The sequence below is a fragment of the Zonotrichia leucophrys genome, chromosome 3 (assembly GCF_028769735.1).
Source record: "Zonotrichia leucophrys gambelii isolate GWCS_2022_RI chromosome 3, RI_Zleu_2.0, whole genome shotgun sequence".
Classification (NCBI taxonomy): Eukaryota; Metazoa; Chordata; class Aves; order Passeriformes; family Passerellidae; genus Zonotrichia; species Zonotrichia leucophrys.
In genome coordinates this window covers 67,022,448-67,045,133 of record NC_088172.1, presented here as the reverse complement: position 1 = coordinate 67,045,133, position 22,686 = coordinate 67,022,448, and the positions used below count along the sequence as shown (strand labels likewise).

The 22,686-nt window shown below is 40.9% G+C and overlaps 1 protein-coding gene across 5 annotated transcripts in view; it reads right to left on the bottom strand.

Moving 5' to 3' along the window:
* Window positions 1-22,686, bottom strand: part of RPS6KA2 (ribosomal protein S6 kinase A2) — a 286,567-nt gene that overhangs the window by 140,719 nt on the left and 123,162 nt on the right. Inside the window, exon 1 of one of the 5 annotated variants that reach the window (XM_064708649.1) lies at window positions 17,242-17,765. The exons of the other annotated variants lie outside the window; for them this stretch is intronic. Within the exon in view, the coding sequence (XP_064564719.1) occupies window positions 17,242-17,340 (99 nt within the window). The 5' untranslated portion in view covers window positions 17,341-17,765. Of the gene's footprint in view, window positions 1-17,241; window positions 17,766-22,686 lie in introns of those variants that run through there. 5 annotated transcript variants of the gene reach the window in all.

The window sequence follows — 22,686 nt, the reverse complement described above, 5'->3', positions numbered from 1 at the left end:
GGCTATTTTTTGTCACTATATTTTTTTTCCAAATGTATTTCTAAACAAAAAAATATGAGTAATTGCAGACTTATACATAGACCAGAAAACAAAACAGTGTAAAATTGCTTGGCAATATAAAAAGCCCCACATAACCATCAATTCCAAAAAAAAGTCATCAGCAACTAACAGTCTAGCCTGTGCAGAACTGTTGGAAGGATGCTGGGGAAGAGAAATACAGACAACATATTATTTGTAGAGAAGCTATTTGTGCACAGAAAGAAGCAGCAGAAGGTTTTAAATCCAGCCTTCATTTACACAGATCTCTGTGTATCCTTCCAAAAATGAACCAAGGCTCCAACCATCATGGTTTTGCAGATTTAGGAATGGCAATCTAATATGTTTCTGCTTCCCAATCAAATATGTTCCTCCATCTCCCTAGAAAATTACTGCTCCCGCGTCAGAGGCAGTAGAGATAGAGATGTGCCCCTCACTGTCCTAGTCCACAGCTCGGGTATCACTGTCAGCCCTGCTTTGTCCATGGTTTGAGCTGAGACACCAGGGCACTGTCTGCAAAGTACGGCCACCCATTGCCTCCTGCTGCCACTGCTGCACAGCGGGTAATTTACCACAGAAGCACTTCATCTTCCCAATTTATAGAGGCACTCAAAGCGATGCATGCCTGCTGAAAAAGCAGAAATTGGGAATACAGATGGGTCCTGTTGCATATGTGTTAGGGCACAGCAGTGTGCCACAGTCACACCTCACCGTGCTTGGGCAGGAAGGGTAAGAGCAGGGTAAGGGCTGCAGGAAGGAGAAGGAGAGATGTAAGGTTCCTCTTTCTCCTGTAAGCCAGTCTGTTGACCAGAGGCTGCTAGAGTGCTCTGGGTCAGCAACTTGTGTTAATACATAAGAGAATAAAACTAAAAAATGTAATAGACCAGGCAGGAAGCTGCCTGAAATAGCACCTCCCTAAAATTCTAATGGTGTGCGATTCCATGAGATCATATTTATGTTCTGTGTCATAGGAAGGCTGACCTCCCCTGCCTTCTGCTCCATCAAAGCAGGCTGCCCCCAAGGAGGTGGCTGCAGTACTCAAGACTGTTCTGCTGACCAGCTTCTAATCAAGGCAGCAGATAATCATGAAGGAAACAAGATCTCAAGTCTAGCTCGGCCTCTGCTCTCTGATCATGCTAACCCAGCTCATTACAGATTGCTCCAGGCAACAGGGGGATATTCTGCCTGCCTCCTTTCTCTCATAAACAGTTTGTGCCACTGGTAACTTTTTTCCCCATCTCTGTTCATTCTCATGCCTCTCTCTCTCCCCCCCTCCACATTTCCTCTAGGCCCTACACCATCTGTACAAGCAGTCCTTCTCTTTATGCACACTGTTGCATTCTATTCCTTCTCTCTCTGTGATCTATATTTGGTTGTTTTCCTGTTTATACACCCCTCCAGAGAGGGGTATTGTTGAATGTGACTAGTCAGGAAGAGAAACAATGTGGTCAGAGCACAAATCCTTTCAGAGGAGTATCTGGGATGGGAAGCCGTGCAGGACTTGGTAGAATAAAAAACTTTTTAAGATTAGATTAAGATTAATCAGATCCAGAGATCTGAATATAAATCCATAAGACCCCTTAGAGCACCCTGATCAAAACCTAACAATACCTAGGCAGGGGGAGAAACAAAGACAAGCAAACACATGCAGAATTTATTCTAACACTGCAGTTTTGGGTTTTTTTCTCCATAAGATAAAACTCTGGGTTTGGAAACCTTACAGTTTTTGTGTCTCTTTGCTGAAACTATCAAGAACCCCTGAATATTAATCCAGAGTGTATATATGAAGTAAGCTCTAGGAAAGTGTACTTAAAGACTGCTGGGGAGGTCAGTGTTGGTAGGTCTAGACCCAAAGTGTTTTCAGTGTAGGAATAATAAGCACAAACCTGGTTCTCTAGAAGGTGGCTGCAGTGCCACTGAAATCAGGACAGATAAGAGCACAGGAGCTCACCATGATGGCACAGCAAAGAACTCCAGTGCAGTAAGCAGGGAGTGTCTGTCTGGTCTGAGGGACACTTGCACAACAAATAGATGGAGTGTTTCCCATCTTCAAGCTTCTAAGAAAAATAAGTAGCTTGTGAATGGACTGGTTGTGAAATGAAACACTGGTGTAGTAACACTGGGGAAGCTTGATAGTGTGGGTATTGTCTGTAAGTGAGAGCTATTTATCAGTAAGAAATGGAGCCCAGTGGAGAACACACACATCTATTAATTGAACCAAAAGAATGTCTGAATTGTGTTTTGGAGTTTTACCATTATAATCATGCAGATAGTTTTGATTATCATACAGAATCAAAAACTCATAGTCCTTAACATTATGCTAATAAATGCACTGGCAACCCACAGAGAGTTTTGGGTGCAAGCCATTCACTTCCCCAGCGTGATGAACTGCAAAAGGAAAAGCTGGAAGGCTTTGTAAAGCAGTCCAGATATCTGAAAAACCAAAGAGGCATGCAACTGGTGATTTCATATTTAAGCCATGTGTGTCACTAGTAGATGGTGCAGAGTGTGCACTAGAAAATTTCAGTGCAAAAGCAAAACCATCTCTCAGTGGTTAGGACTTAAATATGAATGATGAAACGAGGTCGTGCCCTCCATGACCTGCAGACATTCCTGGCCAAAGGGGATCCTCAGCCTTTGGCACAACACCAGAAGGGCGAATATGTGGTGATAGAGCAAGGGGTAATGACTTCAAACTCAAAGAGGCTAGAAGATTTAGGTAAGATATTAGGAAGAAATTCTTTATTGTGAGGGTGCTGAGGCTGGAACAGCCTGCTCAGAGAAGTTATGGATGCCCCATCCCTGGACACGTTAAAGACCAGACTGGATACAGCTTTGAGCAATCTGGTCTAGTGAAAAGTGTTCTGGCCACGGCAGGGAACTTGGAACAAGATGATGTTTAAGGACCCTTCCAACCCAAGCTATTCTGTGAGAAAGGAAAGGGCTGCAGAGTGGAAGTGAGGGCAGCAGAAAAACCTCAGAAATTTCAAGGAAAGTACATGTGCAGCATGAAATGATCTGCTGAGCTTGTTTGCTTCAGTTAGTGGCAAGAATGGTTGTTTATACGATATTTAAACAAGGGGAGGTAAGTGGCTTAGTCTACAGGATGGGCCTCAGCAGTGGAACAGAAGATGCATCCCAAGCAGCTGGGAAAAAGATGATTTCATTAGCAGCACTTTTCAGGGACAGGAAAAGCCTCTTACAGACCAAAAGGGAAAAATCTACACCTGTGGGGACAGGAGACAATATAGAAGAACAGCTCAACCCTGAAAACAAAAGGGAAGGAACAAGGTCAGAAATTGTTCATTTATGCATTAAAAATCATATTCAGAGGAATTTAAATCCTGAAACAGAGAAAAAAAAATTAAAATAAGTTGCACAATATCATTTTGGGGACAGATTTTCAGGAGGTAAAAAAAAAAAGTTATCTTTTTAGCCATTTCAGTTCAAACAGAATGCCAGTAGCAAGAATGTGAGCTGCTGATCTGTTTGGTGACCACCAGAACTAAACAATCCTCTGCTCTGAGTCAATGAGGGGTTGTATACAGTATTATGAGATCAAACTCTAATCCTCTTAGCAGCATTTTCCATGGAAAATCTGCCATACTATATGGATTTACACCACTAAATGCATTATTCATATATATACGCATACAAAATACAGCTGTAATTACAACACATTCCTTAGAAATTGTATCATCTGAATGCTGCTCAGAAACTGGCCTGAAAAAGAGCAAAGACCACTAGACATTATTTGCTTATCTTCCCTTTATGGCAAACAACAACAGACTGTCTGTTAAAAAGATGTGCATAATCTGGTTAGCGTAAAACATTTGTTATACGTGCCCACACAAGTCCCCTTCTCTCCTGTGTGCATTGATGCCTCATTTGCAATTTAGAGACAAATTGTAAGGAGGCTGTGCAGAAGTGCAGAAGTGATCAGTTTTAACTCCAGTTTGTGGGGTACAGGTCTGTAGTCAGGTCCTGGGTAAAAAAACTAGCAGTTTCACCACGTCAAGTGTCACCAAGCAGAAATCTTGCTTTGCTATTTACAAATTCTGAAAACATCAGAAAATTTTGTTGACTGACCCTTCTGGCCCTTCCAGTGTGCAAATATGAGACACCAAACTAAGTAATTTGATAGTGGTTAGTTATATACAACAAAATTTAAAAGCAATTGTTATTATGTACTATTTCAGTTACAGCATCAGTAAACACCGATATTCTTCCCAGACTCCCATACTTCAAATATTCCTGCCTGAGGACTCATCATTGCACCGGCAAAGCCTCTCTTGCCAGTATAAATATCCACATTTATCCAAAGAAATTAATTATTAATGTCATCAAAGCAACAGTGAGTTATCAAGACAGGATAGCTTTCAAGCAAACACTGATATTCTACTATAATTCTGTGACAAGGTTTCTAAAACCCTGTAAGTTATTATACTATGATAATTTTTTCTGATTAATTCATTACCAGCCTATACTTCTACTAACTTCTATAGGATTTTTGAAATAATTCTACTGATAAATTAGTCTTTTTGTTTAATGTTCTGTGAGTTTTTTACTACATAAATTATAGTCAAATGCCTCTTTTTCCTGCTTGGTACATCACATTTTTAGTGACTTCAAGCAAATATCTTTAATACATTTCCACACAAAGATGATCACTGGATTCTAAAGGTGAAAAAACTCAGTATTATACTACAGTGCCTGCCCTTTACAGCAAAATCATCTCAGTAACCTTGATAAAATAGCACTGCTAGTGACTTCTTCTGCCTCACCCATTACATTAGAAGCAGCAATAGCTAAAATAAAACAGCTTGCTTACTTCATTCTAAGGGAAAAATATCAGTAAAAGATGCACTATTACAATAAATGACATCATTGCTGGGACTATAGTATTTCAAAGCCCAAATATTTACACAGGTAAATAGACGAACCCACTTGTTTCTGCAGCAAATCCAAATACACCTCTCACGAAAATCCTACTTTGCTTCCTGGCACCAAAGTCTAGTAAAGTTATGAAAAGAGGGGAGTGAGAAATCCCCATTTCTTATCAAGCTGTCCCCTTCTCTCCCACCACATCCCTCTGTTTGGTTTCTTTAGTGGCAAAGAAATTTGCTCCCACTCCCTGTTCCTTCGTTTTAGGGTAGCAGTGTTGTCCTTTCTCTAGGTCCCTATTTTCAACAATCTTACAGGAACATTATGTCTTCAAGAACACTATTTTTTCTCCCTTTTTCTATTAAATTTGACTGTGCTTTCAAAGCAAAGGGTCAGAAAGGGGTGTGGGGGCATGTATAAGGCCTCATATTTTTAGAAACCTGGGCTAAAAATGAATCCAAATCAACAATTCAGTTTTTCAGTCAATTTCCTGTGTTCACACAGATGACTACATGATGGACACACAAAACACTGGCACATCACCATTTCAGAAAAGTAAAGGAAAACCAGAGTAATACTCTGACATTTTGGTTTGCATCCCTGCAGGAATAACAGAATACCTCATTCATCCACTACTAGCTGGGAACATCAGCAGTTCAAGATTCACTTTGCTGGTTTTATTCAGGAAATATGCCTTGAAGAGTTTTTAGTTTAGGAGAAAATAACAAGACACTCTCTAAGATCCAAGACAAGAGTTTGAATTACACTGAGAAAATGAGAGATTCCTGATTTCACAGTCTCAATATATTTTAGAGGCCATATGGATAAAATATTGTGATTTCAGATCCAGATGTGTTGCTATGGGCATTTTACCCTGCAACACTATCAAATTTAGCCTTCTAGGTTCACAGGCTTGGCCAGGGGACAATCCTCTTTTACACATTCAGTTATGAGGACACTAATTTTGTGCTAGCCCAAAAGTTGGGCTAGTAATACAAGATGTGCTTAAACATTAAACTACATGGGGTTTTTTGCTTGGCTTTTGGTTTTTTCCTCTTTTTACAGTCCTTTTGGTAACTTGAAGCCACCAGCCAGAAGACAGAGAACCCCAGGAAGTTTATCTAGAGTAGGTTGTTACAGCATTCTGCTATATCTCAAATTTTGGAAGTGATGAAGGAATGCTGTACGATCAACAATGCCAGCCTACCGTGGTGTTAAGTGTCCCAACAAAAGCAATACAAGTTTTCTTCTGATTCAGATCTCATTACAGTTCCAGGGAGGGAAAAAGAGCAACTTGATTTGCTTTTCCTGTTAATCATGTAGGTTTGCATTGGTTTAGGCTTTATGGCACTGTAAATTTAACACAAGTAGCCCTTAACTGCAAGGGTAAGGCACTTTCAATAAAAGATCTTTTTATCATAAATGAAGAAATTAATGCAGGCTAGTTTTAACTTCATCACAGAAATCCCAAGATGAACAACTACACAAGTTTACTCCTTTCTGGAAGTTGAAATGGATGATGACTGAGCAGAAACCATGAGACTTTGCATGATTTCAGAGTCATGAGACTTTGCATGGTATCTAGAATGAGAAGGGACCAAATCATCGTCTCATTTTCACTGCAAGTTTTTTCATCAAAAAGAAAACAAAGAGGGTAAAAAACACAGAGGCAAAACAGGCACAAAAGCTGTCATACAACACAAAATGTTAACATTGATGTCTTTGTTTCACTATTTTCTAAGATATTGAGGATGCCATAGTAACCATGCTTCAAAGTCAGAGTAGAGGTGCTGTGAAAATTGTACTATATAAAGCTAAAATCCCAGACAGACAGACGCTCATGCTCAACTGGGAGCAGAGCTGAGTCAGAAGCATGAAATCCTCAGCTACACACAGAGGCTGTGAGTCAAGGGGACTCCCTAAGAGTTTCTTCTGCTGCTCTCCCTGGAGGAGAAATTATCACAAGACATTTGAAAATGAGAAAGCTAGAATGCAGAGATATTTGAAGAGAAATAGGCAAGGACTGAAGTATATGAGATGGGGACATGTCTGAGATGTGCAGTAAGTGCTGCATCTGGGATTTGCTCCAGAGCCATCTGATCACTGCCCAGCCTCAGAGGTATCATCTCTGAATCAGCACTTCCTCAAACAAAGTTTTGTTTTTACTGATGACTGCCCAGTTGTTACCTCAGTAAAGTGAGGGTGGAAAGTACCAAAACAGAGGCAGCACGAGAAAAGCAAAACCATGTGATTGTATTGTTGGAGTCAAAGGCATAAAACAAAAAAGCTGAATCAGATGAATGAGAGGGTGAGCGAGAAGGAAAAAGCAGAACTGTTACCTTACAAGGGAAACATCTGAGAAGGCAAAGTGAGTTTCAGTAGACACCAGGAGGCAAGAGCCTGGTCTCAAGGGTACAGTTTCCGTGAGCGTGGAGCTCAGCGTTTCCGCAGCCCAGCTGCGTGATTCTACACCCGAGCACAGCACATTCAAATCCTCAACCTTTATTTACAAAAGGGAAGAAAAGCCTGCAGACAAGAGTAAAGAATCATATCCCAGGAGGGCAAAACAACTTAATTTCTTCTCTTCAGTAACTGAAAAACGGGGAGTTGATGTGCCTCCCTGAAGAGATGATACAAAATCCTGATACAACAGCTCTGATGACCAGAAAGATAAATGAGAGCTTGTAGACCATAGAGGTACTCCATGGAGAGAGCTCTATTCTTATTTCTCTCTCAGTCCCACGAATTTCACACCAGCAGAAGGATTTTAAGTGTCAAGGTAAAGGGGCAAACGTTCTATTGGCTGTGGTGCATACAGCCTGTTAAATGTTTTGTAAGTCCCCACTTCCTTGGGGATAGGTTATATTTACCATGGTTGTGCCTGCGTTTAACAAGGAGGAGGAAGAGATGGACACAAAAAAGGAGGCACAAAGCAAACCCTAAACTGATCAACAGAAGAAAAAGTGGTCAAGAGCAGAAGAGAGGGACTGATCTGTTTTGCATAAATAAGACTCTTCATAAAAGTTATGTTTTTGAAATGACCCAGATCATCTGTACTGGAAAAGATTACAGTTTTAATTCACTTGTTTTGCACATGTTATGACACTAAGTCAAAACCTTAAAACTTTCCTTACAACTCCAGGGAAACAACTCCTCCCATAACATCACAAATGTCTGCCTATTATAGCATTTCTTTCAATACAAACATTACTCAAATTAATTTTATGTCTTCTTTTACAACATGTTAGAGAGAGAAAAAATGCTTTTAAATCAAGCAAGGGAAAAATTGCAATTGGCACCATTCACATAATTATCTTTGTTATGGATAACTTACACCCTTTCACAACAGACTACCCTTCGCCAAGGCTAAACTGGTATGTAAGCTTTATCCTGATGTGGGGAGAGATTGTCAAAAAGGCAGTTGGGATAACACATGTGTCTTCTGGCAGATAATCACAAGAGGTAGTCTGTGCTTTGGAAGTGACAACCCTCAGAATCATCAACAGTATTCCTTCTAATGTCCCATATGGGTTTGCCTGTCTGGGAAAAATGAAAAGTTTGTTTTCTAGAATAAAAAAATCCCTGGTGCAGAGAAGACTTTCAGAAATTCATTTCATACCATCAAGCAAAAGATGCTATTAGGCTTTTTTTTCAGCACACAGTCTTTCAGAGAAAAGCAAATACAGATGGAGTTCCTCTGGTGTGTGAGAAGGAGTGCTGTAGCACAAATGGCATTAACAGCTGTAGGAAGAGAAAAGAAGACATCTGGATGCTGCCATAATTGTACTGGTGGAACAGGAGAAAGCAGGTGAATAAATTGTCTCCACTTTGTAGACTAAGTTCTGTGGCCCACCATCCTTATCAGCATTGTTGCTTGGTATATTATGTTGTGACAATAATTTTTCTGCAAAATTACGAAAAGAAAAAGTAGATGCACTTGAAGTATGTTTTTAGTACAGATTCTTTAATTCCACAAATGCATAAAGACTTGAAATCATGGGGGAAAAAACAAATCTCAGCAACTGATTTTGGGCAACTGGTTTGTCTCCATCTCTGCTAACATGGGTGATTTTTTGTCTTGGATCAATTCGTAGCTAACATGGTACGCACAGCCGTCTTTTTTCAGACCACAGAAAATGTCCCCAAAGTACTTATCCTTATGACATAACGGCTTGATTTAGCCCCAAAGCTAAGGATAATGCACATAAAAACTTCCTAAAGGAGAAGGCAAAGCCTCCCTTCAATCCCTCTCAGCTTAGTTTGACCCAACTCCTGCTTTATTAGCTTTATGTATTTTTTCCCTTACAATTGCTAAAACTTCACCATGAACAAAAGAGGATTAAATAACAAAAATAGAACAGTATTATCATCATAAACCTGGACAACTTCACAGTGCTGGAGAGACTGAGAGGGATTAATTTATGCCTGCTTCAGTGGGGGATTTCTTGCCTTCACAACACACAGCACTTTCCTGTGTGGACTCATATCACACACTTTTCACCCATTTCTTGAGTAAGCCCAACCATGTGGTCCTCCTTTAGAAGTAGAATTTGAAAAGAAGTTGACAGAATGCAAAAGTAAGAGCTAAGATTAACTAGCACACTTTCTTTCCCTCCTTTTATGCCTATTTCACTGGTTGCCACAAACAAAGAAGGTAACTCTCAAGGGTACAAGAATCTGGAAAACAAGAACAGATACATCATCTTCTCCATTCTTTCAAATTTAGGCACTGCAATGTGTTTGAAATCAGCCATACAATGCCAACACATGAAAATCATTTGCATTTTGAAAACATCTTGGTTTAGCTATCCTAATAGTGTTGATTTAACTGAATATTAAGGAGTTTGTTTTGGAACAAAAATAAGTGATTTTACTTGCCAGAAAAGAGCTTCAATTTTTTACGACATAATGAAATGTTATAAAAAAACTTCTGAAGTATGTTTTATTTAACATCTGCACACACTAAACACTAAAAAATTCAAATCTAGTGATATGAATTGGTTTTGAATTGCATCACAGAAATAATCTAACATAAAGGCTTGCTGTCAGATTACCCTTTAGTAATAATTGCAAGGCATAACCATACAGGGATGAAGTAGGAACTGTGCAGACTAGCAGCAGATCCAGCAGGGTTTCGATACTTAGAGGTGGCTTTTCAATTAACACATTTACAATGTTTAATTGCTGTCCCAGAGATGTTCTAGACACAGAGATTGCCATGGAGGTCCGCTGATGCAGAAGTTTAAGACTAAGATATCTTTGAGAGTCACAGAACCTGTTCACTAGTTGCTGGCAATGTGAAAGTAGAGAAAACAAAGTTGAAGTGATGTAGGTTTTCTTTGTTACTCACTAGAAAAAAGGAACACAAATTTCTACCAAAAGAAAAGAAAAGAAAGGTGAACGTTATAGATAAACCCACACTCTTGGCTCACCCCCCAGTTTACACAACAATTCTGTAAAGTAAAACTATTTACTGCTTTCTGCCAGTCATACCCAGGATCAGATTTGGCCCTGCAGGAAAGAGGTGTGACACTCTTGAATTACATCTGGACTTTATATGAGTTCGTGTGCTAAGGTTTAATGAGTCAACTGTCAGTTTGCCAATTAATATCATTACCTACCACCTGAAGGCACACTGGCAAACTGTATCTTCCCTTCTTGCCTGTGCACTGCTACACAATGTCTAATAATACACTGCAGTCTGAGGAAAAGGTTCTCTTCAATAGAAACTTTGTGGTTTTGTCTCCTGTGCTCTAAAAGGTTTGCATTTCCAGTACCCTTGAACTCCTGGCTCTCAGCTAGAAGAGAGCTGTAAGCTCTCCCACATCTCACAGTAAAAGCAGCTCTGCTGAAATACTGATACATTTCAAATACAGTGCACTTCAAAGTAGTGAGAGAGATTGAATAGCAAAGGACAACTACTCCCTTCCAAGCCTTCCAAAGCCATGCTGTGGCCACTCCATCACCATCCATGCACTCACTGAGGAAATGTGCGCCCCAAACTGTTTGCCTGGAAGCACTTCCCTGCATGTGAATCCTAGCTCTCATGCAAGGACCTTGAATGGATGGATCCCTTGCTTCCTTACACATCCTCAGTCAGAAAGCTATTTTCAAGGCAGTTTTAGTAATCCCATTGCTCTTTTTCATTTTCTGAAACTTTGTTCTCCAGGAAGCAAAACAAAACTTCATGTAAGAGCTGATAGTAACACACACACACAGAGTGTGTCCTGTCTGCAGAACCAGCTGCTGCTTCTCTGCAGTACTTGGAGACTTCATTAACAGCAAACACTTTTATGGAATCCTTGCTGAACTGGGACAGTAGGTCTCGTTAAGTGAACAAAAGGAAATTACTAGAAAATATTTAGATGAAAAATATTTGCACTTGAGTAACTGGTAAATCAAGGAGAGCTTTTGTTCTGATTTCTGGCTTATTTTAGAAATACTTCCAGTTACCTGTGATGACACACATGCAGAAAGCACAGACAAAAGGAGTCTCCTCCTGAGACTAGCAGAAAAATGCATGAAGCAAATGCTACTAATGACAAAAATAGATGTAGGAGAGCTAAACCCTCTGAGAATGGACTTTTTGTGCCACAGGGTCAGACAGGTCATCATGCTATGAGCTAAAACTTCAAATAAAATTACACTTGCATAAAGCCACATTACTGCAAATAAGTGCTCAGCTGCCCACAGGTTCCAACCAGTCCCTGAAGTTCAGCTCCTCATCTCCTGCACACCCACACACAGATGCTCCAGGCACAGGGAACAAGGGCAGTACCTGGCTCAGAGCGTGGAAGGGCACTGCCCTCGCCCTTTCACTCATTCCACCACTGGTCTGTAGGCATGTGTGGGTCCCATCTGTGGATCAGACATCATCAGGACTCATCCCACAACCAAATGAAGAAATTAAGACCTCTTCTGTTAGATGATGATCCCATGCCCCTCTCTCTGCCCAAACATTGGTGTGCCCTGGCTGTGTGACCAGAGCCTGCATTTAGTTGTGTGATCCATGTCAGAATTCATCTGACACCAGAGCCCATGGATCAGCTCTGCCAGCGCTGGCTTGCATGCCAAATACCATCAGATCAAGGAATCATGCAGACACTGAGATGGTGGAAATGGAGCATGAAATGACAATTTGGATGGGTCTTTGGCAGGGTAGGGGCCTTTGAGATATAATTGATTTTTACAAGGGACAACTAGCATCCAAAAAAGGAAGAGATACTCCCTCACAATGTCACTGTAACTGGCCCAGCGTCTTGTTCCTGGAAATACCTAACTTTCAGAAAGGAGAAAATACATTTTTTCCCACCCTTCCAAAAAGACTGAGAAAAGGGACCTGAACAGTTTCCAAATGCATAAAAATCATGCTGCAAAGAAAAGGAAATTCCTTTTCACAGTTACAGTGGGGAGAACAGGCTTGAACTGCCTTAAGGAAACTTGTCAGATATTAGGAAAACCCTTAAATGCTAAGGATAATGATGCAAAATATAAATATACCATGTACAGAGGTTATGAACATTCACCACTGGAGGCTTTTAATAAGAGGTTAGAAAAATGTCTTTGGTGGAAGAGTTTAGATATAGCTGATATTGCCTAAAGAGGACGAGGAGCCTAGACCAAAGGTTTTTAGACGCTTTCCAGTCCCAGTTTTCTGTGATTTTCCTGTATACAAGTTATCCTTACATCTACCTGCCTAATTTTCCCTTCCTGTACCTCAGCAGTTAATTTGAGGCTTGTTGGAAGGAGCACATATCAAGCCTGAGGCACATTATTTGGGATAAAGTCAGAAGCAATTGAGGAATTGGAAGCAATTCCTTTATTAAGAAAATGTACACATATGGGTATTGCCCCCAAACCCAGGGTAAATAGGTAGAATAGTAACAAAGGACTTGAATATTTATCAAAATTTTCCTTTTTTCAAATGGGAAATGCAAAGCACAAAGGTATGAACCATCTGTAATGACACAGCAGGTTGTCAAAATGAGCCCGAAAAATGGATTTCCTGGCTCCTCAAGTGACCTGTCTGAGGGACTACACGCTCCTCCTGCTCTTGCTGTCTCTCCCCTCCCTGCCTCCCTTCCCCCAGCAAGCTGTGCAAGACTTCCAGAACTGCAGCATTTCCTCGTAAAAGTCTTGCCTGCAGCTGGGGAAGTCAGCCACTACAACAGTGTCTGTGCCTTCTGCTGTAACAAGAACACACATCAAAAAGATGATCATTACCAGCAGGAAAAAAAGTGAAAACTAAAGCTGCCTCAGGACTTACACCTTGCAGAGATGTTCTTGGGCTGATAATCCCCATCTCCTTTCTTTAACTTGCCTTTATTCTGGCTAACATTTGACAGAAAGACTCTATTCCTCTACCAAGTGAGTAACTATAAAAGGAATAAAAAGGAATAAAGGACATACTGCTGATAAGGAACAGAATTGCTCTTTATACAAGTGCAGAAGAATTCACAAGCGTTCACAAGCAAAGCGCTGTTGTTCCAGCCCAGCGTGGAAAGGAAGCAGTCTAGCTCAGCATTTTGTGGGCTTTTTCCTAAGGCAGCTGTAACTTCAGCTTGTAGGAAATCAGAATCAGTGCCACCAAAAATCTCTCATAACAAAGTATTACAAAGCCAGTGCCAGTCCTTCTGCACTCCTGCTTACCATTTCCATTTCCTCACTTCCATTTCCTACGTGCCAGCGCTGGAACCAAAGGAGGACCCAAGCTTGAATCATCCACAGGAGATCCTGCCTCTCAAACTGGCCATGCCAAGGCACACCAGGCTCCAAATTAATTCTGAATTAATTTCCAAGAACTCTGCTAGTCTCTAAGCCCCATGCATAGATTAAACATAATTTCGATTCATCATTACCAGTAGGACTAAAAACAAATTAGAAGAATTAAAGTGGAAGAATAATGAATTAAAAATACACCAGGAACACAAAAGCCAGAAGCATCTCCAAAAAGAATAAAAGGCAATGTCTTAATTGTTTTCTCAAAAGAAAAAAAAAAAGATGCTTCTGCATAATTGGAATAAATATTACCAAATTCTTTATAAGCTTAGGTATTTCGTAGTTTATTCCAATGGCATATTTAAATTTTGATTTATAAATTAAGAGATATTGCTCACTGCCATAAGACACATTCCACTGGGTCTCAAAGTCTTTAGCAGATCCCAATTGTGTGTACTTTATCCTGATGGTTTCACATTCATGTTCATCAACACTCAGCAAGAACCATAAACAAAGCCCTTTCTCAGATGCACACATGCAGTTCCCATTGACTTTGCTGGATTTTCAGCTGACTTCAATCAGAACTCTGCGCATGTAGAAGGGCAAAACTTGGCTCTGCACATTCAATAAAATTACATCACTAGATACTTTTTAAATGAAGGGCAATGCAGGCCATACTGAAAAATAATATAAACTGAAACCCGTAAAATGTAGACAAATAAATTCAAATTTCAGCCAGATTTTTCCAGAATAATAAAAAGGCCATGAATTTTAGGCAAGATGAAATGAGACCCTAATACCATCTCATTTACCAGAGTGCACTCTGCCTCTTTTAGCAGGACAAAGTGTGAAACCCAGCTGTTTATACAAGGTGATCATCTTGTTGTTTCAGGTATAGCAATGACAATGGCATCTGAAACAATCAAGTAAAGGTCAGGTTACAAGCTGTGATTTGCTAAGTCCTTTTCTGCAGCTGTATCCTGGCCCTGTAAGCTACCACTCTCATTACAAGTGAATTTGAGGTGTAGAATACCACAGTAGAAAAAGTAATTAATCATTATATTAATAACTAATACAGTATTATTTTTGAATCTACTCTAATAGTCGTATTTCAAGCATATTAAATGCTTGAGCCTAGGAGTATCTATCTTAAACACTTCAATCCTCCTTCCCAACTTGCCAAAAGAACAACATAACAAAAATCCCACACAACCTAGTAAAATCAATTCCCTTCCAAGTTTTAAATGACATTGTGCAACACAATTTATGCCAGGTACATTAGCTAATGCACACTAAGCAAAACAATGCCCCATGTGTTTTTTTCCAAATTTCTTTATTTTAATTTTACTCATTCTATGATGTAACACCCTGTATCTTTTTACTGCATCTTTAAAAATATCTACCTACTAGGATGAAGAAAATTCTCACTTCTAAAAAATCATCTAACAAGCTTCCTCACACTTTCTGTTTGTCTGATAAGCACTTGTTAGCCTGTAATTACAAATTTATACACAGAAGTATTCAGGGATGAGAACCACAGAGGGGACTTGATGTTCATGTTTGGCCGTCACACCCTGTCCAAAGAAGTAACATTTCTGATGATTTTCACACTTAAATAGCAGAACAGATTTTATGAATAATTTTTTCTTCATAGCTGGAACAGCCCCTATTCTCCACTCCATTATAATACTGAGTCACTTTGCATCAACTTGGTCATTACTGACGAGCCAGGGAAGAAAGGAGAGAAGTGGATGAAATGCTCTGAAGCTACATGTGCGACCAGGTAAGTATCAGGTTGCTTCTTAAAGCAAATTATTCAAAATCAGAAAAAAATCATTACAATACAACTCACATAAGGGGAAACTATTTCATAATTATTGAGAAAGTCCAGTAAATCCAGCACTGGCGGTCAAAGGGATTGCAAAGACTTTTTCTTTTTCTTTTTTGTAAGTAAGTGAAACAAGAGTCTACCCTGATACAAGTGCTGAGTCGTACTGGTCATTCACACTGGATTACCCAGTAATTTAAATAATTAGTTTGGTGGAGTCTGTTTCTCCCCATGAGAAACAGATTGCACCCCAACCAACTGCTCTTCCCAAACCAATTCCCCTCCTAACATCCCATCCTGCCACTGGTGGCCTGTGAAGACACTCATTTGTGTCAGAACTCCTTCAAGTAACTCCAGGTCTACTTGTCTCTGCTGGAGCAGGAGCTTAGAGAATTTGCAATGTGTTGCAAGGAACATTTATTCCAGATTAAGCTCTGTGATTCTGACTACACAGTCAGGAAAGGAAAGGTATCCCCATCTCTCCCCTCAGTCCTACTGGGATGCGACTGAGGGGAGAAATGGATGGGGATACTTTTCTTGTTGATACTTCCTGTTCCAAGGAGGGAGTTATTAGTTTATTTTAAATGCATAGCGTGTCTGTTTGATGATGAGAATAAAAATTTACATGATCATTTTTCAAGAAAGTTGATTTTAAATAGTTAGGAAAGAAAATAACAGCCAACAAAACACACAGGTGAAAAACTTGGCTTTTCAGCATGCCCTGTTTAAGCAATGACACATGAAGAACTTTATGCTCAAACAAATACCTGGTGCTTTAAATAGGACACTAAGGGAATAACGTTTCAAAATGTATTCACACAGCATAAGACAAATCCTCCTCCTGGGAGTACCAGTGCAAATCAGAGTAACTCCTCAGAGGTCAATTGAAGTACACCAGCACAAAATAAACGTGAGACAGAAGGGAATCCGGCCCCATCTACCTCTATATTAATGCAGAGGTTGCAGATCATCTGCAATGGTAAAGTGAACAACATAAATATAACTGACATCTATTCAATTGATCTCGCATCCTGCCGACTATTCACAGCTCCAAATAGAGGGCTGAAGAACAATGGTTTGAGGAAGGCAGGCAGAAATCCGGGTTCACACATTCCAATTTGCTAATACCTCCTAGTTTAACTACCTTCATCTCCCCACACTGCTAAATCTTGAAGGGTTTGACATTGTCCCCCCCAGCTCCAAAAGAACAACTTCTCCTAAAACAGAGTAAATGAAAAGATACCAGGAGAGATGTATGGGAGAGAAGATAAATGCAAAAAATATGTGCAAACATGAGAACCGACAGAGAAATAATCAAGAGAATCCCTGTCTCACATACCACATATATATGAAAGGCACTAGCAAACTGATTAATTATGTGGAAACCTAGCACTAAGAACGAATGGTACGTGTGCAGGGGAAGACTAAAATATGAGGCTATTTCAAACCGTGGTGTCATTTGTGCTAATTAAAGTGGATCTGTAATTATTTCCTACAACTTCATGATGTCCTGAACCAGCTTCCTCCTCCCCTGCAAGGCTGATAAAAGGACTCTTGGCAACACACTAAATATATTATGCAATGTATTGAATACTACCGAGAAAGAGCACTGAATTACACTGAAACAAAGAACATTAGGTGCGAGTATCACCCCCTCCAGGGAAAGAGCACCTTTAACTACTTACCACATCAGTAAATGCAGGCGTTCTCCTGTACCTCCGCTACCTGCAACTAACAGCATTTGCTACATTTAACAAAGTTAAGGCGAATTTTACCTCAAATCTACTCAGGCTGGAGCTCTTTGACCGAGACTTCTTGCGGAGATAGACGGAGAAGAAGCGGCGCACCGTGAACTTCTTCATGTTCATGTCCATCGCCCTGTCCCAGCCGCGGCGCGGAGCGCGAAGGAGCTGCGGCGCCGGCGGGGGAAGCTAGCGCATCCCGATTGCCCCCTGTTTATATCCACAGGCAGCAGAGCCTCCGGAGTGCCTGCTTCTGCTCATGGAGCCGGACACAGCGCGGTCCCTGCCGGAGCCGGGGCAGCCCGGAGCCGGCCCCTCGGAGCACGCAGCTCCCGCTCCGCTCTGTTTACATTTGGGAGCGCCGAGCCCAAGTCCGGCCCCGGCGCTCCCGCCCGCCGCCGGTGCCGCTGCGCCCAATGGGGCCGGGCGGAGGCTGCACGCAGAATCGGCGGCGGCGGATGACAGCTCCTGCGTCCCGGGCGGAGCAGGTTCCAGACGAATACTGCATGTGTCTGTTGCTTTGCGCTCCCTCTCCTCTCTCAGTCAGGCTCTTTCAATTTCCTGCTTTCTGAATCACATGGGGAACGGGCACATGCTGCACTTCTGTTTTTAGCTCAGAATTCAGACGCTGCTATAATTACTGAGGGCTGTGGTGGTCAGATCCGAGAAGAAATCGGCTCCCCTGTGAGAGCCGCTCCTGGAAGAAAGCTGAAAGATGTCGTGCCCCCAGTGCCAGAATAGAAAGGTTTGAATCTCCTTTTATTCCGGGGAGTATGCAAAACAGCACTGTCCCCCCTCCGCCCCCGAAATTGAAAAGCTCACCATATCCTGCTCACAATCGCCCGCCCGCTTTGCATTGAAATACCCAACACTGGCACAGCTCTGAAAATAGCAAGCACAATCTCAATGGTAAGTATTACTATTCTTATTGTACTACAGCAGGGAGCTACAGCCCTTCTAGGAGGCTGAGTATGTACATCTATTTAGGGGCTGTAATTTTGAGCTGCACGGCAAGCATGCAGACTTACAGCTGCACCCCCACCTCCCCGCAACAAAATCACATTTTTCAGTTCTTCAAAAAATAATGAATCTCAGTGTGTTCCAGAGACCAGAGAGCTTTCTCTGCCTATTGCACACACTTTTTCTATTGCACACACTCTTTTCCTATGGCAGCCTTTCTTCTCTGGCTACCAAGGAGCAGCTAGACATGCCTTTCTCCCATAACCTTGGACATCACTACAGCCTGAGAAGACTTGGAGGGTAAATGACAACACCTCTTAAGTCCATCTGCTCTAAAAGAGAGGTGTATTTTGCTTTACTTGTGTATCTGGGCTGTGAACTTTCTTGGCTAGCAATCCCAGTCAACATCTGCTTTTTTGAGGTTCCCTGTCCTATTCTTCTGCCTCAAACTCACAATGGTCTATATGCACCCAAAGAAGTACTAACAAGAAAAAAGAAAAATAATATTTTGGCATTTATAGTTTAATTTAAAAGGAGGCTAGATGGGAAAGGCTGCCATTAGTGCTGGGCTCTGTAACCTCATAGAGCCTGGCTCTGCTGTGCATGGACCCCAGTGTTACCCCAGCCTAAGGTGACTGTTTCACAGTGACAGTCTGCTTCTTCCTTATCCCTTCTCAGCACACCCTCTGAATGCTTCTCCGAGTCTCTTGGTTTGCAACAAAAGCACCTTTGGGGGTTGCTTTCACTGTCCTGCCCCAGTGCTGCTCCATGTCAAGCTCAGGAGCCTTTTGCCATTACAGTTCCCTTGTTTCCCCAACTTAAGACCCTGGAGCAAAAGCAAGTGTCCAAGAAGAAAACCTCAGGTATATATATGTAACCCTATACACCTGAGAAACAATGAACAGGCTAAAAGGCAATTGAGTTGGTCAATGCCAAAATTACTTGCTGATGCAGTCTCTCTAGCCAAGTTTCGTGTCTCCTCACAGCCTTGCTGCAGTAAAATCCGCAGTGTCACAAAGGCCTCAGGCACTCAGCTGATTACTTGACCTGCCTCTCACCTGTCCTGACACACCACACAGCTGCTGCTGCTGCTTCTGTGCTGCCTTTTCGCTGGCAAAGAGGTGTCCTGGCACGAGCTGGACCAGGCTTTGTGCTGGCTTTTGGCAGCCTCACACATTCCCACCTGTGTAAGCCACTTGAGCCTTAAAGAGCAAACAAATCAGTCCAGGGTGAGATCCCTGAACCCTTCCTGTCACAGATACATCCCTGGTCACTGACATCTTTATTAATGCAGAGGAGGTGATAACTTGCCAGCTTTGAATACACAGGCTGTGTGTAGTAACATGAAGTAAATGAGTGCCTGTTACTATTGCACTGGTGGATTTATCACAACCTTCCCTTTTCATTACATCAGTGGTGATTTCACATACAGGGACTTGCATTCACCATTAAATGTGCCTGCACTGTAATAAACTTCCAGTAAAATTACACAGGCCATGACTTAATGCCTAACTATCAGGTACACTTATTACATTCAGAATTTTGTTCTTTACCACAAAAATAATTTTTTTTTTTAATCCATCACAATGTATTGGCAAGTTATTGTCCACATCAGAGCAGAAACTAGCCTTGTATGTTAAAGGTTAGACTATAACACTGAGCACCATGCCCAGGGATAGAAAGTAACTCTCTTACATCCCTGAGAGGACACAGGCATGGAAATAGGCATGCTCTTTTTGTTTTCTTATTCTGCTTTCAGACAGGTAATTAGGGATTAAATGCAGAAGGACAACCAACCACCTTCACTCTACTGGGCAGCAGAGATATTGCAGAATATATTCCAACTTTTGCAAAAAAGCAAAAGCAACTGAGATGCACAATTTACATAAAAAATACAAATGCAACAATTAAACAAAATAGACATGCATGTAAAATTAAAGCATAGGGATAGATATGTGAAAAGTAAATTCTACTACTGTTCCATGTGGCATGCTTGACGACATTGAACTTAACTTTTTCTCAGAAAAACATTTTCTGAAACTTTCATGCAAGTCAGACAATAACCACTTTTCACAGTGGTTCTAATTAAAAGGTGCAAGGCAAAAATAAGCTTGATTAAATTGGAACATTCCGGATAACATTTATAAACACACTACTGTCAGATCATTCTACAACATGAAATATTAACTGGACTTAGAAATTAATGTTTTTAAATTATTTATCTTTTTTGAGCAATTTTAACTGCTGAGGAACTTGATGGAGGAAGAAAATCTCCAAATGTCTCTCTTTAAGGGACGATAAACAACAATAAACAACAAAAATGGTGGAGGGGACATATGGCACATTGGCATAAACCAGTAATACTCATCTGTATTCTGAAATATAGCTTTTAAAACTGGCTTTTTAAAACTAGACTCATATATGCTGTAACACAAAATAAATAAATACAATATCATGGCTGCTTCTCTCCCAGTGAGGTGGATAGCAAAACAAAGTTTACTTCAGCTGGAAAAAGGCTTAAAAAAAACCCCAAACCAAAAAGCTCATATTCAAGGATTCAAGACAAATTCTCCAACAGGAATCACCAAAATTAGATATTACATAGCCCAGGTTTGATTTTTAAAAGATAAATGGAGAATTCCCAATTAATATGTAATGAAAGCCAAAGGTCCTTTCCTCATACAGACGGACCATACCAGGAGCAGGAACAGACTGAAGGACCCAGGCTTAGAAAATTAACAGAGGGCAGCAGAACAGCCTGAACAGCACCCCAGTGAGAAGGATGCCAGTAGCCAATGCCAGATGAGTCATCAATTTCTAAATGATAGAACATGCAAGTCCAAGATATCTACCACAAACTGGAAGATATAATTAACCAAGAGAAATTTTGTATTACTGTATTACACAGAACATCAGGCCCTATGTTGAAATCAGGCCTTCTATTTTTTTATGTGAATAACAATTTATGAGCAAACCCAGAATGACTCTGCTACTTGAGTAAATTTAGCCATCACTGTAGAAGTAAAAACTATGAATCGATAGTATCTTCCTTGCAAATGCAATCAGTATTACCAATCCTTTCAGTAAGTCCATCAGAAAGACAGAAAAAAAAAATCCAGAGAGAAATAAGAAAGCATCAGAAGCAGAGACACCACAGACAGAACAAATGAGATTATCAGAACACAACATGCAGAGAAAAGGAAAATGAGACTCCCACAACAGAGGCCCAAGAGACACTGCTACAGAAAAGGTGAATTACGCAGCGCCATTTATGCTCTAATCAAAGAAACTCAGGAACAAAGCAGATGCTTCCAAGGGACACCAATCAGCTGAGTAAGGAACAGCACTTTCCCCCTGTGGTCAGATTGTGCATGACTCTTTCAGTGACTGCTGTTTGCTCATCTTGAATGCTGGACAAATTGCCATATGGCTTTTGTTTCCTCCGTGAATACGTAAGGTGGCTATTTTTCTTACTGATGTTTCTTTCAATAATGTGGATGGGATTTGCCCAAAGAAGTGCTTGGGCTTTGTTCTCATTGCATCAATGTGGGTCTCAGCCTTTCCAGCTGCTGTACACAGCTAAGTACCTTGTCCTGTTTAGCACACACTTACATCACTGGAGTTTTCTCTCTCAAAAAGGCACATTGCCCTGCCAGCACTGCAGAATGCAGGCAGTGACTTAACATCTCTCACCAAACCAGCACTGACAAGTGATCAGCCATGTTGGCTGGATGGGGATACAAGGGAAAGAAAGTGCTTTTTCCCCTTTCTCTCGCCTCCTGGCTGTGTATCACAAGCTTCAGTAATTTTGATCCTTTTCTGTTATATGCATTATTCCAGTGGAGGTGCAGGCCCCTTCAGGCATCTTGCAAATTAAAATCACTGCTCAGAAGGAAGGAGAAAGTGAAGTCACCTTGTCTGACTGGGTCTGACAAACTGGCAGGACACAGGCTCCCTGGACAGTTTTCTCTAATCCCAATAGAAACATAATAGCCCTACAATGCCTTTTTAATCTTGCACTTGTAAACTCAAGGCAAAAGCAGAGTATCTCCTATACACACATCTATGTTATTCCCTTGCTGCTAAAAGCATCATCCAACACTGGCAATTGTATGAAGAGAAACTAATGTAAATGGAAGTGCATCAGCCCCAGAAAAGTGACTCTAAAAAGACCTGTTCTCCTTGATATGGTGATATTCCACTTAGTGGATTCCATTCAACACATTTTTAAACATTCCTAAAAATGGGCATCAAAATAAGTTCTTGAAAGATTTGAAATCAGTGTTTTGCAGAGATGCAAGTAGCTTAGATGGAGAAAAAAGTCCTGAAGAATTTTAAATAGACTACATCAACAGTAAGATTAAAATAAAATAAAAAAAAAATTACACAGTTGCACTAAGATGGTGAACCATCCCTGTGTCATTCTGGAACAGAGCAATCATATATCTTGAGTTGGAAGGGACCCACAAAGTTTATTGAATCCAATCCCTGGCCTCGCATATGACAGCCCCAAGAATT